The sequence below is a fragment of the Acinonyx jubatus genome, chromosome C2, assembly GCF_027475565.1.
Source record: "Acinonyx jubatus isolate Ajub_Pintada_27869175 chromosome C2, VMU_Ajub_asm_v1.0, whole genome shotgun sequence".
Taxonomy (NCBI): Eukaryota; Metazoa; Chordata; class Mammalia; order Carnivora; family Felidae; genus Acinonyx; species Acinonyx jubatus.
Genome location: NC_069384.1, coordinates 138,180,810 through 138,200,141, shown reverse-complemented (window position 1 = coordinate 138,200,141; position 19,332 = coordinate 138,180,810). Strand labels below are relative to the sequence as shown.

At 42.5% G+C, this 19,332-nt stretch overlaps 1 protein-coding gene across 2 annotated transcripts in view; it reads right to left on the bottom strand.

Moving 5' to 3' along the window:
• The window catches only part of NR1D2 (nuclear receptor subfamily 1 group D member 2), a 29,549-nt gene extending 18,714 nt beyond the window's left edge, over nt 1–10,835 (bottom strand). Inside the window, exons 1-3 of one of the 2 annotated variants that reach the window (XM_053221521.1) lie at nt 10,539–10,835; nt 2,398–2,664; nt 1,206–1,294 (exon numbers count right to left, since the gene is read on the bottom strand). In XM_053221521.1, the coding sequence (XP_053077496.1) occupies nt 1,206–1,294; nt 2,398–2,664; nt 10,539–10,554 (372 nt within the window). In that variant the 5' untranslated portion in view covers nt 10,555–10,835. The remainder of the gene's footprint in view (nt 1–1,205; nt 1,295–2,397; nt 2,665–10,538) is intronic. The other variant, XM_027040951.2, reaches the window with a different exon arrangement.
• Nucleotides 10,836–19,332: the final 8,497 nt, after the last annotated feature.

Here is a 19,332-nt window from a genome sequence, read left to right as displayed (position 1 = left end):
TTCATGTTCCCAGGAAGAACAGAAAAGTCAAGAACACAATTACCAAGATTTTAAATTGCAGTTTCCTTGAGTATCATAATTAACCACACATTTCATGAATCTGTTAGTAATTTTGAAATACAACATTTTTACACTTTATTACTTCAATATTATACTTGGATACCAGAATATCTGAACTAGACAAATCTCTAAAAGGGTGTGGAACAATTACGTGTATTTATCAAAGATACACAGACTCATTTGCTTGTACTTTTTGTTTCTCTAGCCGTAAAGTGAGAACAATGACTGCTCTACAATTACTTCACATTGTTATAAAAATTTTAAAAACAGTAAAACAGTATTTACAGAATGTTTAAAACAGTGAAAAAATGCTACTTCTATATAAAATACTGACTAGTCTTGTGAAATGACCCAGCCATTAAGGGCTACCAAACTCACAATTCATTCAGAGCCACCCTAGAAAATATATCTTCTTCCATCACGTATATTCATTATCTTGCTCACCCATCATATCTTGCCAAATTGGATTCTTGCTTCTGGCAAGAGCAAATGTCTTGGTCATATTAATTTTTGATACTCAGGAGAAAGAACTGGGCCAGATTTTCAAAAAAGAGGGAAAGATTCCCTGGATATAAGTAGGAGGTATAAACTATCTCACTTGGAATTAGCTGACACTCTAACCAAGAAATATTCACTTGAACTTAAAAATGAGGTTTCCCAAGTAATCAATTTATATTCAAGATTCTTTTAGTCATTTGGCATTACTTCTCAAGATACCACATTTTTACAAGTATTGTAGGAGTTATTCCCAAATGCTAATATCTGACCTATCAGAATGTCATCATATCTGAGGAGACCTATTCAAAGCTTGGTTTAAACTCAGTTCCAACAAGCAGTGCCTTGTCGGTTTTGCTCCCTATTTCCCCACCACCTGGAACAGTGCCTGATGCATTAGATAATACACAATTTGTGTACTCGGTTTCATACCCTAAGTGAAAGAGCAAATTTATTTTGATCAAAATCCTAAAGAAAAAAGAAATACTTTTAATGCTGAATATATTTTTCAAAACAAGTTATGTTCATATACTACCTAAAATGCTTAAAACTGTAAGAGTAGCTGCTGACTTCTCATCATCCCAGGTTATCAACTGTGGAAACTGACAAACCTAACTCCAATTTCTTTATTCCCAGAATCAGTAGCTTACCTTACAGCCTTCACAAGCATGAACTCCATAGTGGAATCCTGATGCCACATCCCCACAGACTTTACACAGTAGAACCATGCCACTAAATTCTAAGACACAAACAGATATAAAAGTATAAAGCTGGAAGAAAAACTTCAACCGTTTGCTTTCTTTCCAACTGATTCCAGTTTATTTTATTCAATTTGTAAGTACTTTAAAAAGATACAAAATCTACTTTTATAATGCAGCAATATCTTTACACTAAATTACCAAAAGAAATCTTAGTGTTCTTTTAAATCACAGTTTATGGGGGGGCACCTAGCTCAGTCGGTTAAGCATCCCACTCTTGGTTTCAGCTCAGGTCATGATCTCACAGTTCATGAGATGGAGCCCCGTGTCAGCTTCTGCCTCTGATAGTGTGAAGCCTGCTTAGGATTCTCTCTCCTCCCCTCTCTGCCTCCCCCCCACTTGCTCTGTCTCAAAATAAATAAATAAAATTTAAATAAAACACAATTTATGGGACTGCCAGAAATATCTGAGAGCTGGTTTTTTCCTTTCCTGATGATTTTAAGCATACACTGAAATTTTGTTAAGGGTAGAGTTACTTTTACACCATATATGCAACCAGAACTAAAAACAATTCTCCTCAGTAAGAATTAAAAAGTCATACAAAAAAGTCAATTAGCAGAAGGTGCAAACAGATGTCTCCACAGGCTGCTGTACAATACTAAGTTCGATTCACCTTAGAGGCACCATTCCTCCCCTGTATCAGCCAGTCTTACCTCCACACTCACTCAGGGGTCCAAATTCCACCACTCATTTGGTTATCCCAATGCTGCTTTGTTTTCTAATTCCAAATGTTCCTAGCTCCAACTTCATGAAAGCAAACCCCTTCCTACAACAAGTAAGTACTCTGTTCTAGAAACCGGATTCAGTACCAAGAGTCCAGAAGAAAGGCAACTGTGAAAATGTGGTAAAAGGAGCTACCCTCGAGGAAACACAGGCAGAGTACATAACCACGTACCTTGTTCTGTGTCAAGAACGAATTATGACAGCCCTAGGCTGTAAGGTTTAAAATCATCACTGATTTCTTCTCTAACTACTAAACTATGATTACCCAAAAGAGGGTGAAATTACACTCAAATGAAAAACTGATCAAATAAGCCCCACCTGCAATTAATGGCACCAACCCTTGAAAACTAAAGTCACTTACTTGTCACTCCACTGTGACTCTTTGTCATCCCCGGTGCACTCGACTTGGTTGTTTTCATAGAACAATCTATTCGATCATTCTTCAGGATGCCTTCAATACTGGAGAGATCACCATTTTTGGGATTTCCGTTGTTATCAGAATTAGAGCTATTCGGAGAAGATGGGACAGAAGAGGAGGAGGACTGGAAACTGTTCTCAGAACCCTCACTGTGACAAGAGGCAGGGCTAGAGGCTGAGCTGGAAGAACTGATATAGGCAATCACACCTCCTAGAAAAAGATGGGAGAATTCAGATTAATTAGATACACAATATGTTTTCTCCTTTTTGAAATCTGAACAGTAAAATCACTAACCTTAGAAACAGGTTGCTGACTAAATGTCAGTTGACCCAAAAAGGAGAAAGTAACTTATTTCCTTATTACCTACTATTAATTCTTCCTGCTTCCACAAAGTTCAAAGAACATATCACTTCCACAGATTCAAAAAATGAAAAGGCTCTCACTGGCTTAGTTATTCTGAACACAGAAAGATCTGAACCTAAAGCTTTTCATTTTCCAGTTTTTTTTCTAAAAGGAATGAAAAACCTTCCTGAGTGACTACACAGGTTAGAGTGAACAATCTGTTTCATCCATGAAGACATCTATTTCTGGTCCTCTCTTTGCCTCCTTCATTATACCTTTATGTGACACAACCCTAGAAACAATGACTTCAGCATTTGCCTCCCCCAGCACTTGGCTAAAACATAGGTTAACCAAAAACAGATGTAATACTTGGAACTCCAGATAATTTATGTCAAAATGGGAAACTTTTCATCCTTTTGCTACCAGAATCTTTGTTTTGATGCTGAAGACTTCTACCACTATCCACTGATCACCAGTTCCACGCTCTCCCTTCTCCACCTGTTTCTGCCACTAGATTTGCAGACACACTTACCTGTAAACAGCTCTTAAGGATCCAGACTCGCCACTTGTTCTTCTGACTCGCTACTTACAATAAATGTTAAAGAGGCTGAAAGAATGCATGCTATAAGAGAGTAACATTAAGGCTGATGCTAATTCTCTCTCCACGGAGCTACTCTCAAAATACCATTCACAACTTCACCAATATAACCTCCACAACCCCTGTGAAAACTGGCCTTGCCCGCTTAGAAACTGTAAACCTCCCACGTTAAGAAATAAGATTTAAAATTCTTTTTAGGGTATAATTTCAAACATCTTCCTTCAAAGATGCAAAGTGCTGCAAAAGTAATCTCATAGCCAAATATATTATTTTTCCAAGTCGCAGGCCAAACAACTAATTCTCATCTCTTCTGCCAAGATCTGTGGTTTCTTTTCCTCTTTCCTCTATCATCAACAAACATTTGTGGGCTTTTTCATTGTGATATAAAGGTAAAATTATCTCTTCTATCACTGTCTTGAACTCTTAAACAAACCTACTGTTTACCTGTTTCCATCTCTTTCTCACCTAGACCATAAGCACCTAGGTGCAGGTACACAGTGTCTCTTAATTCTCTATACATGCTTTACAGGTAATAAGCCTGCCATAGATATTTTTAAGACCTACTTCTCTGCCTTTCTGAAGCCCACATTTAATAACAGGGACAGATCCCAAACAGCATAAAGCATTACTAGGAAGTCATAAGCAAAACAAGGCATTTCTGACAACAATCTAACTATACAGAGTAATAAGTGGAGAGTTCTACACATTACCTAAGTAACAACTGCAATTTAAGTACTCACTCTGAAATAAAAACCTTCTCTGAGATGTGATTCCCCGATCTTTTTATTTTTAGATAACAGCCACACTTTATAAGTCAAAACACACACACACACACACACACACACACAATATGCTGAGGCCAAACCAATTCCAAAGACAAAGACATTTCCATCTACAGAAAATTTAAAAATGGGCAGAGGAATATTGAGTCACTTTTAGTCTGTAGTGTTGAAATAAGGTACCAGACGTGTAGTTAAGTACCAATTAAACATACCCAGAATGGGAAGCTCCTGAGAAGTAAAGCAAAACCATTACTCTTAGGGATTTTGGTCACAACCCAAAAGAGAAGTTAAAATGGCACCTACTATGCCAGGAAAAACAGAAGAGTTTACTACACACAAATGCAACTAAATGTACTTGAATTTTAAAGACAAAAATATAAATAATGTGGAGAATTCCATCCACTTTTCCATTCACTAAGCACATGCCTGCCATGAGTCTTGAAGTTGGAGGAGTGACTGTTCTTTCTAGACTAACCCACCTCCCAGATGTTCTCTTGGCATGTGCTTATCTTTCCAGAGCGAAACCAGAGCTTTATGATTACTATTAGAGCTGCAATGTGTTCCCCACCTATAAACCAGTCATTCTCAAAGTGTGATCCCTGGATGAAGGGCTTCAGCATCACCTACAAATCTGTTAGAAATCCAAGTTCTCATGTCCCACTCCAGATCTACTCAATCAGAAACTTTAATCAACCTCTTGGTGATACTGATACACAATAAAGCTGTTACACAGTAAAACTGGGACTGTCACAAGCCAATGTCTTTACCTGTGCTCAATGGAAGAAAATACAACCAAGGGTAATCTTAGTAAGAGAAATTTCATCTACCGCTAATTTTGAAAGCTCCTAAGAAACCAAATATAAAGGAGGAAAGCTTCCTAACTCTGAGTTTATTCTCATAAACTCATATGTAAAATATGTATCATCAGAACAACCTGGTGCTTTTTCAAAATACATGTTTCCAAGGCCCTGCAGAAACTAGAGAAGACCCCTCAGGAATGAGCATTTTTAATTTTTAACAAGTTCCCTAGGTAATTTGTTTCAATGTTGAAGTTTAGGAATAGCTACAATCACTGGATTAAAGTACAAATTGGTTCATAGTTTTTAAAGTTGATGTTTTCATTGACATAACTGCCTAAATACCCTTAATACACTGTGAATCCAGAGAGAAACAATTTTAACTTGGAAAGCTAGCAAATGTTCTATTACTGGGTAAAACCATGTTTTCATAAAACTTTAGAAGTTCATATCCGAAATTCCAAGTGTTAGTAAACTGCTACTTTTTTCACGTGTGTACACCCAGAATTGAATCCAAAGGAAAATATTAGTCTTCAATAAATTCCCAGAGGAAGGTCTCACAGCTATTTGTCTCATTTAAAGTACTACCACTTTAGGTGGTAAATTCACTTCCTTACATCTAAAGATGACGCAAGATGAGAAACTAATAGTTTTCCTTAAAGTAAGACTTTCTTGGGACCAGCATTTGAGAGAGCCATGTACGTTCACAAGGTCTTCTGACTACCTCACCTTAGAAATAAATTTGCAGAAATCAGAGCTATCCCTAATGGCTGGGCAATGGAAGGAATTAAAGCACTGACTGGGAAGGTATTGTTATTAACTACACAAAATGCACCTTCCTTTCAAAACCTCCAAAATCAAACCTAAGAAAAATTACTGAGCTAGTATCAGTCCAGTTACTATCAAATTCCTATCTTTAGGGAGTTTAACAATCATTTATGACAAGCATTTGTGCCAGGCACCGTGGTATCAAAGATGACCCATCTAGAAGCAGCTACATTCTCCTAGCAAGCCCTTCGACACTGATTTAGCGGTCTTAGCATCTACTCTTGCTACCAGACACCAACCTACTGTCCAGATGGTTAGTAACCCAAATGGGTTACATTTTAATTTCCAAGAGAGTAATACTAATCTAATACTTCCTCAGCCTAATGAAGGGAAGTGAAAACTACAAGTCACAAAGTACCTACCAAATGCCAAGAATAAAATGACACAATTTCATGTCACATTTCAACCTCACAAGAATTAACTTCCATTATCCCATTTTTCACATGAGGAACTTAGAACTCAGAGAGGTTTAATATAAATACAGCTGCTAAGTGGCAGAGCCAGGAGTAGAGACCCAGGCCAGAATACAGACTATCATTTCTTACTGTGAAGACCTGGGCAAGCAAGTCACTTTTGTTCTCTCTAAATCTGAGTCACCTTCTATATAAATGAGCGTATCTGCCAGCTTTATTACAAGATTAAAATGAAGTGTAGTGTTCATACAAGGTGATTATTAAAGTGGTTTTTACACATAAGGTTTTTGATGATAATGCAAGAAAGGTAAAATCCCCGAACCAGCAAGTCCCAACACTTCCAGAAACAGGCAGAATGTACTTCTTAGATGCCTGAAGCTAAAATTAGCTGAAACAGTCTTCTCTATTTTTAGCTGGGGAAAAAAAAAAAATCCCTGGAGCTGAGCCAGGTTCCCAGGCAAGGGCTTACCCAGTGGTCAACTTCAGACAAGCTAGAAGTCAATATCTAATTTTATACTGCTGGGAAGCACTTACTGTTGGCCATATATTGGGGTTTTCTTACCCCAATTCTAGGCTTGCCCATCACCAAAACCCTCCCACTCCCACTGCCCACCATCCTGGAAAGTATGCTTGAGTTCAACTCATGACTGTGCCTTGTGACTTAGAATGAAACCATCAAGAAGTTTTGGTTTTCTCATTTTAAAAGTAGGTTACTAACAATTTCTACTCACAGGATGGTAAGATAGATCTAATTCAAGGACTAAACTTCCCATTGTGTCCTGAGTGTCAGGGCTCCAGAGAACAGCATGGTCCCTTCCCTAAAAAGCCCTGTAGACCAACTGAAGAAAGAGCTGTGTTAACCATTCATTCCAGTGCAATGTGAGAGCACTGTTTCATATAAATTACTGTGAACCACTGAGGATCACACAAGAGCACTACAGAAGGCAAAGATCAAGAGGGGCAAACAAAGCTAGGGGACAATAAGTAGGGTCTTCAAACACATGCAAATTATTAAATGACGTACCATATAAAGAGATTTAAGAAAACAAAAAATGGGTGACTGAAAAATCGGATCTTATTTTGCAAAACTGTATTTTTGTCTCCATGCAAATTGCTAGGGTGGGGGGCACTAGTGTAATCTAGCGTCTGGCGAAAAAATAGATTGACCAGCAAAAAGATTAAAAGACAGGAATGATGAAATTAGGAGGCTCTACTGCCACCCATCCTTTTCCACCAGCAATGACCCTCTACCATTACAAACCAAGTGGATCCATCTCCTTCACCCCCAAGAGGACAGGACCACCAAGTTGTACATATACCATCAAATGCTATGTGGACTTAAACCTAATAAGGCATAAAGTAGCTTGTGCTCCCCAAGTGGACTTTCTGGATTCAAAATCTGGCTCCATCACCTGCCTGGATAAGTTAATTAACTACAATCGACTTAGCCCTTCATCTTCAAATGGTGACAACAGTACCTTCATAAAATTAACATGAGGTGTCAAAGTAGTATATGTAAAGGACCTGGCACATAGTATGTACCTGACATTTACTGCTGATTATTATTTTACCATCATACTGAAGAGTTCAATCAGAAGTGTTCAAAGAAAACTAACCCTCCCTATCCTTTTTTCTTTCCTTTAATTCTGAAAGTGGTATATGGACCCAGTAGTTTCCCTGTAGGTTATTTCTACACTACCTTCAGAATCCCTTAACTCCGTTGACTAGTCAAGCAACCTCCTACTTCCGAGTCTTCCCATGATCTTGATTTTTCTCTCTCCAAGTGACTTCTTTCCCATTACCTCTCTCTGACATTTTCTTTCTAACTTAGGAGAAATACAGATTTGTAAAAACAAGAATGAACCATGTGGGAATGTTTTCCTAATTCTTAAAATGTGAGTTACAGCCAAGGTTATGAAGTTTGTGCAGTGAGTTATTTAAAGAACCTGGTATACTCACTCAGGATCTGTGACAAAAACGTATGGAGTCAATTTCTGCCACTTCACTATTTCACATCTACATTAGTCATGGATAAGACAGAGACATAGTATGTTATGAATTATAGGACAGTTAGATGAAATGGTCACTAGTTGAATGTGTATTGTACTGATACGATCATGTCAAAAAGGGATGGGTCAGAGGTGTGCCACACAGCACTCGATTTGGCTCAGCCCTGGTCAACATTCACAACCTGAAGGAAGTTAAAGGGAAAGCTTATCAATTCTCCCTCTAACAGATACATGGCAGAAATTGTTAGTATACTGGATAATACCTTGAGAAAGGTTGAACATGAAGCCAAAAGGAACAAGAGAAAATAAGGTCACTGCAAATTCCTCAACTTCAGGTCAATTATCTGCACAACGGAGGAAACCTAGCTTCAAAACAGTTCGCGTGAAAAGGTTCTAGTTTACTGCAAGGTTACTGTGAGTCAGCAAAGCGAATAAGCCACAAAAGCTCAGCCTGCCAGAGAATTCATTTGCAGCAGAATCCAAAACTCGGAACTTGGTAACGTTCCAACCCGTTTCCGCAGGAGGCTATTCACTACTGGGTGCTACAGCCCAAAGGGCAACAAGGATGATGATCAAAACAACACAGAGCAAGGACCAAGTAATGAGAACTGAAAACGGAATGAGTGGGGTGGTATGTTGACTGGGGTGGTTGGTATGTTCAACAGTCACCCAAAGGAAGTTTTATTATTTGTAGCTCTGAAAGGCAAGATTAAAATCAGTGATACTGTTCCAGGAAGGTTCAAACCAGACAAAAACTTTCTAGTCACCTGGGCTAGCCCACCTTATGAGGCTGCAGAGCTGGAGAAATTCATTCAGGCTAAAGGCTGGCTTAAAATAAATTCAATCTGGTAATTTCTAAATTCTTATCAAGCAAAAGCTGAATTCCATGAGAGTTACCCAATGTTTAAAAAATATCCTCAAAAGGTAAGCAGACTCAGAGGTAATTAAAACACAGAAAACACTTTATTTTTACTGTTGGTGGAAAACTCAAAACACGTTGGTCTTCGAGGCATGGGTTTTAGAGCACATAACAACTTAAAAAATATAAACTGGCTTCTTCTGTAACCTCACCGGCTTCAGGCGTGAGGGTCATCATTGAAGGCAGACACAAGGCCGGAAGGGAATACGGTATTGTTCTCTGGCATTGTAACAGGAAATGTAACCAAAATACTGATAAAGCCAAATTCTGTTTCTCAGGTTCAAGAAAGGTCGGCAACCAATGCGTTTAAAAAAATTAACTGAAATAAACAATGACCAGCCTTTCATAAAGTCTGGGACTCACTTAGGATCACCTGAGTCATCCTGACCCTACGTGATCTGAATGATTAGCTATGGGTGTGATCTATAGGCTCCCAGCCCTAGGGGATCTTCGAGACATTTTTATGACTTAGGGTGTGTAAGATAGGTCACGTCCTAGAGCAAACCATTTTTCTTGGAAATAGTGAGGCAGCACCACAAGGGCGAGTGCCGTTCCAAGTGCACGGCGTTGCTCCACATCGAAGCACCTCAGAGCTCTTTTAAGGCGTCTCGCGTTGGGAAGCACGAATCCTTCCCCGAGGAACCTTTCTCGGCCAACGGTGCGCCCTGACCCCGCACTTCTTCCTCAGCATCCGCAAGGTCTGCTGCGGATGCGTCTGCCCGGCCCCGGCTCCGCGCATCGGGGTCACCTCCCCGACGCGAAAGCGGCAGCGGGGGCACTGCGGCGTCCGCGCCTGCCTCGGGACCGCCCGGGCGCGAGGTACACCGCACGCGCACGCGCGGCCTCCTCCGCAGTGTGCAACCCCGCGGGGGAGGAGGGAATCGCGGCCACGTCACAGCCCGGAGGGTTCCAAGGGGGCGGGGCCTCCCGGAAAGCTGCGGCACTCCCCGCCGGCGCGCGCGCGCACCCGCCCCCACGTGTCCCTGCGGCCCCGGGGAATGTGGGTCACCGAGCCGAGCGGCCTCACGTGTCCCCGCCCGCCGCCGCCGCCTCAGCGCCCATTATGTAATGCCGCGTCACGCGCCCGCCCAGCCAACCGGCGCCCGCGCGCCGCCGAACGTAAACACAGCGCGCACGTGGCTCGCGCGGCCGGGCCATGTGAGGGGGGGGCCGGGCCGGCGCCGCCGGGCCGCGCTGCGGCGTTGCAGGGAGCTAGGAGGGCGGCCGTGGAGCGGCCCCGGGGGCGACGCGGGAACCGGGCGCGAGCCAGTACGCACCGCGCAGCAGCCCACCCTACCAGCCCTGGGGCCACCCCCTGCCGCCGCCCCGCGAAGTGCCCCAGCGGGCTCCGATCGCCCCTTCCGCCGTGCCCCAACCTCCGCAGTCCTGCTCTTACCCGCATTCACCTCCATGGTGCCCTCCGGGAGGGGACAGAAGCTGCCCGCTTCCCGCAGAGGTGGCAGCGCCGCCTCCGCCTCAGCGCCGCGCCGCCCCGGGCTGGAGGCAGCGGTGGTCGCGGAGCCCCCTCATGGGCAGGGCGGTCGGGACGCCCGGAACCCGGGCCCCGCGGCCGGAGAGCGGGCTGCAGTGAGAAAGGGCGGCGGCGGCCGGCGAGCGGCGCTCCTCGCGGAGTCCCTGACAACAAAAGCGGCGGCGCGGCGGCTTCCTGCAGCCAGCGCACCGCGGCGGCGAGGGCGGCTGACGGGGAGGGCAGCTGCGACCATGTGACCCGCGCACACACCCCCTCCCTCCGCCCGCCCCTCTGCCGGCCGCAGCGGCGACTCCGCCCCCTCGCTGCCGCCTGCTCTCGCCTTCCCTCGTTTCTCGCTTCTTTCCTTCGTCCCCCTACCCCCCTTCCCCATTTCCCTCCCCAAATCCTTTCTCTTCTTTCCCCTCTTCCCTCTCCTCCAGGCTGACCTTCCCGCCACGGATTGGGAGCACCCCCCGTCACGTCCCCCTCCTAACCCCCCACATGACACCTCGGGTCACCTCCGATTGCTACCAAGGACCGCCCCGAGGCGCGGAACAGACCGGCCTTTCCGGACCCGGGGCCTCACCTCCCTACAGGTCCTGCTCTCTCACCCGACAGCCCGTTAAACGCTGGAGTCTTTGAGGGTAGATCCCATTTTTCTTCACTCTGCACCCCCTGGGTTATTTCTTCCAATCGCATGGCTTAAATGGACCTGTGTTCTGAGGATTGCCAGATTTACACTTCAAACCGAGACCTCTCTGAGCTCCAGATTTCTACTTTCAGCAGCCCATTTGATTATGCCAGCTCGATGTTCCTTAAGCATCTTAAATTTAAGGTGTGGACAGGTGTATGCATGTGTCAGAACTCAATGAATGCACACTTATGATTTGTGCATTTCACCTTATGTAAATTTTATGTCAAAAGAAGAAACTGGAAATAGATGACATGCGTGCTGAAGTATGCAGAGGGAGGCGCATTGATGTCTGCAATTGAAATGTATTACAACAGTAAGATGGGCTGACGGATGGAGGCATAGACAAATGTATAGAAGTATATTAAGATGTTAATTGTAGATGTTATATGTGGGTAATCCCTGTAAAATTGTTTTCCAATTTGCTGTTTGAAAATGTTCAGTAAAGGGCGCCTGGATGGCTCAGTGGGTTGAGCGTCCAACTCCTGGTTTGGGTTCAGGTCATGATGCCGGCATGGGGGGGGGGGGGGGTTTGAAACCTGCATGGAGCCTGCTTGAGATTCTCTCTTGCTCTCTCTCCCTCTGCCCCTTTCTCTCTCTCTCTCTCTCAAATTAAAAAAAAAATGCTCAGTATAAAATGTTGGGGGAAATGTAATGTGTAAAACATTTTTACATGTGCAGCACTCCTTCTTCTTCCCCCTCATCCACTGCATACTCACACATGCTTGTTTCTTCCCCCATCTCAGTCTTTACTATTTTGGTAAATCTTCCAGTTCCTGAAACCAGCAAATTGCATTTCTTCCATACTCTCCCCACCCCCCAACTCTGCCTTCTATACCCTGTTCAATCCTTTAACAAATCTGAGCTATTCTACCTTCATAATATGTCTTCAATTTCTATGCTTCTCACCAGCAGCATTACTAATAGCATTACTCTAGACCGAACCACCATCATCTCTTGCCTGGGCCACTGTAATAATTCCCTACCAGGGAGCAGGACTGTTCCTTGGATCCACCTACAGTCACTTCTGCCTCTCAAAGTGTTATTTTTTAAATGAAAATGAGATCCGGGTGCCTGGGTGGCTCAGTCAGTTAAGCATTTGACTTTGGCTCATGTCATGATCTCATGGTTCATGGGTTCGAGCCTGGTGTTGGGCTCTGTGCTGACAGCTCAAAGCCTAGAGGCAGCTTCAGATTCTGTGTCTCCCTCTCTCTCTGCCCCTCCCCCCCCACACCCCATCTCTCTCGGAAATAAACATTAAAAAGAATTTTTTAATTTAAAAAAAAAGGAAATGAGATCCTAAAAGATCTAGATCCTAAAAGCTTCCTATTGCACTTTGAAGAAACTCCATTGCCTTAGCCTGACTTGCAAAGCCCTGCACAAACTATAGGCCCTGCTTCTCTTTGGAAGGCTCGCCTGCCAGCTTCTAAATGCTGTTTTCTAACCACAAAGGTCTATTTTCTTCCCTACCTCAGGGCTTTATCACTGTATGTGATGCTGATGCAAGAGTTCCCCAGGCTACACTTTGTAGCTTGCTTTTTCGTTTTATTTATCAACCACCATCTGTTTCTGTGGCCAATATGAGCAATCTAGAAGGAAGAAAAGAAATCATAAAAGAGGATATCTCTCTGAAAAGGCTACATACTGTATGGTTCCAACTATATGACATTCTGGAGAAGGCAAAGCAATGGACAGAGTGAAAATATTCATTGCCAGGGGTTGGGGAGGCAGAGGGATGAAAAGGCAGAGCACAGAGGGATTTTTAGGGCAGTGAAACTGTTCTGTATGATACTACCGTGGTGGATACATGTTAAATGTACAACCAAGAGTAAACACTGATATAAGCTATGGACTTTGGATGATTATGAGGTGTCAATATATGTTCATCAGTGGTAACAGATGTACCCCTGTGGTGTGAGATATTACTAGTGGGGGCTGTGTGTGTTCATGAAGACAGAATATATATGAAAACTCTCTGTACTTTCTGTTTATTTTGCTGTGAATGTAAAACTGCTCTAAAAAATAAAGCCTATTTTAAAAGAGAGAGAGAATACTACCATTTAAATTTGAAAAGGAGAAGAATGGAATTGAAAATAAGCTATTGCAAAGGAAATAAGACCCTGTCTTCCATAATGTCTATGAGATAAAATCTTTGTGTATGAGCCTCATGTTTTCAAAAGGCTACCTCTTTCCTGTGAGGCACTGTGGGTAACTATCACAGGTTATAAAGCTATAACCCTGGTCAGTCACCAGCCACACCACTGGCCACGGGAAACATTAGGTTCGTCAGTGCCAGAGGAGGATGCTGAACAGCATCCGGGTTGGGCAGTCCCCAGAGTGCTGTAGCTGCGGTGGAAATTGCCTTTAGCTACTGCCATTCCAAGGAAACTTACTTATTTAACCCTGTGGAGCCTGTGACTCAGTCTGTAGGGATTCTCAAGCTATTCCTAGAAGATTTCTACCTACTTCACCTTCCTCATTCCTCTGACCAAAACAATAATTCTGCTGAATGAAGTAACTGTGTCTTTAAAATTGTATTAAAAATGCAAACTGGGGGGCACCTGGCTGGCTCAGTCAATGGAGCATGCAACTCTTGATCTCAGGGTTGTAGATTCCCATGTTGGGGAGAGAGATTACTTAAAAAAATAAAATCTTTGGGGCACCTGGGTGGCTCAGTCTGAGCATCCAATTCAGCTCAGGTCATGATCTCACGGTCTGTGAGTTCGAGCCCTGTGTCGGGCTCTGTGCTGACAGCTCAGAACCTGGAGCCTGCTTTGGATTCTGTGTCTCCCTCTCTCTCTGCCCCTCCCCTGCTCATGCTCTGTCTCTCTCTGTTTCAAAAATAAATAAAAACATTAACAATTTTAAATATAGACTCTTTTTTAAAAATGCAAGTTATTTCCTGTGAAAGCTTCCTCATTAATCCTTATAGTCCACTATCACCAGGGTCCTAGGAAACTAAACACAGGATAGGTCAATCTGGACGTGGAGAGGGAAGAGAAGAGCCTAAGTATTAGAATCCTCTAGTCCCAAGATCCAGTAAAACAGACCAAGTGAAGTACTACAGTATGAGGACCTTGATGAAGGAGAGTTATGAGGAAAAAACAGATGGAATTTTTTTAAGTTAAGGCCAGTTAATAAACTAATTAGTTTTAGAGCAAGAGAGTGCGCACGCGTGCAAGCAACCTGACTCAGGGCTCTATCCCACAACCTTGAGATCATGACCTAAACCGAAATCAAGAGTTGGACAATCAAGTGACTGGATTGATCCACCCAGGCGCCCTAAATTAAAGCCGGTTAAAAATGTTTAAGGTCATTCCTAATTCTAAAATGTCCTAATGATGGGGCACCTGGATGTCTCAGTCAGTTAAGCATCCGACTCTTGTTTTAGGCTCAGGTCATGATCTCACAGCAGCTTGCGAGTTTGAGCCCCCCGTCTGGGGCTCTGTGCTGACACAGCGGAACCTATTTAGGATTCTCTGTCTCTCTCACTCTGCCCCTCCCGCATGTGCTCGCGCTCTCTCTCTCTCTCTCTCTCTCTCCTGTGCTCAACCTCTCTCGAAAATAAATAAACTTTATATAAATAAATAAATAAATAAATAAATAAATAAATAAATAAATAAAATGTTCTAAAGAATACTGCAAGTTCCCAAACCATAATAACATTCCACTTCACCTCCTCTATGCCCTTGTTCAGGAGTTCTCAAACATTTTGATTTACACTCTTACAATGACTGAAGGCCACAAAGGGCTTTTTTGTAGGGGTACATTTATCCATATTCACCTATTAGAAATCAAAACAAATGCTTAAAACACAAGCATACACAGCATATATGTCACAGAGCAGTGGCATCATCACATGTCAACAACTTTGGCGGTTTCCTCTGCCACAGCAAATTGCGATTGCTAGGGATCGTGATATTTGTGATGTACTTTCTTCCAGGCTCTTTTTTTCTTTACCGTTCCGGTCAAAGCTTCTGTATCGTCCCTCAATTCTGTATCAACGTGTGCATTTACTCTAAATTCAAAAATTTGTCTATACTTATTTTTTAACTAGAAAAGTAACTTAATTACATTATAACTAAATAATAAACATTCAACTTAAATACCAATTATGCCTTGCATATGTATTACTAGGTGAATCATATCTTCTCATTTTATGTCTTCATAAAATCTTCAAATAAATATTCTATCTGTGCATAGAAAAAATGTCAAGATCAGGGATGTGTTTATGTGCAATATAGAGACAATGCACACATCCAGTACGCACTAGGATACAATAACAATATCTTACAAGATACAATGGTTAAAGTGAAATATAGTCCTACCAAAAGAATCAGCTTTGTTTAACAGAAAAATATTTTTACACTGTTCCAGTTTTAAAATTTAAATTCGTTAAAATTAGATACAAATTTTTAATGACATAAAATTTAAATTTAACCCCTCAGTTGCACTAGCCATGTTTCAAGTGTCAAAAGTCACATGTAACTAACAGTAACCATATTGGATCTTTACAGATTTAGAGCCTTTCTTGCTCTTTCTGAGTCACTATGATTAATTACCATTCTAGGAGTCTGTCCATGTTGCATAAGTTTTTAAATGTTTTGAAGCAGAAGTGTTCATATTCACTTATTATCTCTTTAATCTCTGTCAATTCTATAGTTTCTCATTCTTAATTTTACTTGCACTTTTCTTTAATTAGTCCTACTAGAGATGTATCTATTAGCTTCTTCAAAGATTGAATTTTTGGCTTTATTGATGCATTATTTTTGTTTCCAACTTCACAAATTTCTACTCTTTATCTTGATCTCCCTTCTTCCATTCACTTTTAATGTGATTTTTCTAAGTTCTCAGTTTGGACATTTATCACATCAATTGTGTTTTCAGTTGGCCAGAGCCAGTTTCTCTTATAACTAAAGAAACATCATTGGTACAACTGATTTTACTCTTACTGACCTATTATAGGGAATATTCCAGTTACTACTGCAGTGTAACAAGTTACCCCAAAACTTTGTGATTGAAAAGAGCAGCAATCATGGGGCACCTGGCTGGCTCAGCTGGTGGAGCATCCAACTCTTGATCTTGGGGTTGTGAGTTCGAGCCCCACGTTGGGTGAAGAGATTACTTAAAAATCAAATAAAATAGGGGCACGTGGGTGGCTCAGTCAGTTAAGCATCCAAATCTTGACTTCAGCTCAGGTCATAAACTCACAATTAGTTCAAGCCCTGCATTGGGCTCTTCACTGACAGCACAGGAGCCTGCTTGAGATTCTCTCTCTCTCTCTCTCTCTCTCTCTCTCTCTCTCTCTCTCTTTCTGCCCCTCCCCTGTTCACACACATGCACTCTCTCTCAAAATAAATAAATAAACTTAGAAAAAAGAAAATAGCAGCAATCATTTTGTTAGCTCTGGTGGTTTCTATGGGTCGGGAATTTGGGGAGCCCCTGGCTGGGCATTTCTGGCTCAGAGTCTCTCAACACTGGCAATTAGACAGTGGGCAGAGCGAGAACAGCAGGGGCTGGAGCAGCGAGGGGCCAGCCCAGCCTTTCTCTCTCTTCAGTAGTTGCAGAGCTTTTCCATGTCGTCTCTGGAGATAGGCTACTCTGGGGTGCCACACAGCATGTTGACCTCAGGGCAGTCAGACTGCTTATTAGAGTAGGCCAGGACTCCAGTGCAAGCATTCCAGGGACTAAGGCAAAAGTTGCATCACTTTTTCTTTGACCAAGCTTCCGAAGTCAGGCAGCATCAATTTCGCTGCATTATTGGTTTGCAGCCAGGGAGTTAAACAAGCATCCCCAGATTGGAATATAGGGCACATAGACCTCATCTCTTCATAAGAGGAGTATCAAGATCATATTTTGAATAGCATGTAAGATGGACTATATTGTTTCAGCTACGATTGTTTGGACACAGAACAGTTTTCAAGAATAACACACATACACAATCCACCTTACTCTGAATACCGTGTGATAGTATCAAAGATTTAAGATGTACTTCTCAAGGTAAACATTTTCATCCCCTCTGCCTGGTAGCATCTTCTAAGTGTTGGTGTAAGGAGAAAGGATGTTCTAGAGGAAGGAATGAGTCAGCTAACAAGTGGGTACAGAAGGGCCCGCACTCCACAGAATGGTTCCACTCCATTGTATTAGTTTATTCTCTGTGCAGCTGAAGGTCGATAGAATGACATTTCAAATACAGACCCAGTCTCTTGTCTGTTCTTAGCCCTTTATTTTCCAACATCAATAATATCTTATGGCACTGGAATGGGACCGCTCCCTCAGAGAAGAATCTAGTAGGGAAAAGGGTTATGTCTACACGTAATGAGTACAATCTATACAACATGACACAAAAATCCAGGACAATCCACAACAGAAACCATCTAGCCAAGATGCCTCATTGAACAGAGTGGGAAAATATCTAATGCAAGTTGGAAGCCCTGGTTGAATTTCATTGCTCCACTTACTTAACACACTAAACAGAAATGGGGGGGGGGGGGAGTAAGAATGAAAATAAAGAAGAACAAGTTGCTTGGCTCTTCAATAAATTAAAATGCTGTAAGAAATGCTTGATTATCTTCAGTACTCTCCATCACAGCTTGAAAAAAAAAATCTACAATACTTCTTCCTCCAGGGGGAAATAAGACAAAAACGTCAAATACAAAAAGCTACCCCAGGGGCGCCTGGGTGGCTCAGTCGGTTAAGCGGCCGACTTCGGCTCAGGTCATGATCTCACAGTTCGTGGGTTCGAGCCCTGCGACGGGCTTTGTGCTGACAGCTCAGAGCCTGGAGCCTGTTTCAGATCCTGTGTCTCCCTCTCTCTGACCCTCCCCCGTTCATGCTCTGTCTCTCTCTGTCTCAAAAATAAATAAACGTTAAAAAAAAATTTTTTAAAATTAAAAAAGCTAGCCCAGGGGTGCCTGGGTGGCTGGGTCCGTTAAGTGTCTGACTTCAGCTCAGATCGTGATCTCGTAGTTAGTTGCGTGAGTTCGAGCCCCTCATCCGGCTCTGCGCTGACAGTGTGGGGCCTGCTTGGGATTTTCTCTCCCTCCCTCCCTGCCCCTCCCCCACTCGTGTGTTTTCTCTCTCAAAAACAAGTAAACTTAAAAAAAAAAAAAAAAAAAAGCTAGCCCTAACAACAGGGCATGTTATCTCACTAAAGGAATAATACATATTGCTGACTTTCTCACTAATCTTCCCATTGAATCTTCCTACTTTTGAAAACTCATCTAATTGAGAATCCCTCCCAGCAATGGAATCTGTCCTAGTGTGAGCCCCATTAACTGAACAATCTCCTCTAGGTTCTCTATCCCAAGTTGTCACCAACACTCAAAGGGACCTTAGAGGCTCAGGTGTCTTCCTTTAACCCAGACCAGTGATTCTCAGTGTGGTCACTAGATCAGCAGCAGCAGCACCTAGGAACTTGTTAGAATGCAATTTCTCGAGCTCCATCTCAGACCTAATGAATCAGAAACACCGCAGGTGATGCCAGTGATTTTGATGCTCTCAAGTTTGAAAACACTGCCTACAAAGCCAGTATCAGCCACCGCCAGAGAGTTGGTTAGTCCTGTATTTCAGGGCTATAGGACCCTGTGACTAAGGGTATGAGGCTAGCGCCTGCCTCTTTCCAGATTTTCTGCACCATGCTTCCAAGCGAGCAGGATTTGTATCCTGTAATATGTATATAATATGACAGGATGTAATACGGTGGGTAGGATTCTAAACACAAAGCCCACATTGCCTGGGCTTTGGATTTCAGTTCTTCCTGCAGGCCTGGGTGAATTTCTGCCCACAGACTCTAGGAGTAAGCTGCTCTTCTCATCAATTGGTATGCTTATTGCTAGCAAGTCCTTACTAATTACCTATAAATTTACTTATCTATATTCTAGAAAATAAATATATTCCTGAAGCGTAGACCCTTCTTTCTGGCTGTGCAGAAAAAACAAAATGTTTTAATAATGATAACAGTAAGATTGCCATTTAAACCTTAGTGAACATCCAGGACCATCTCTTACCTTCTAAATTCATATAAAA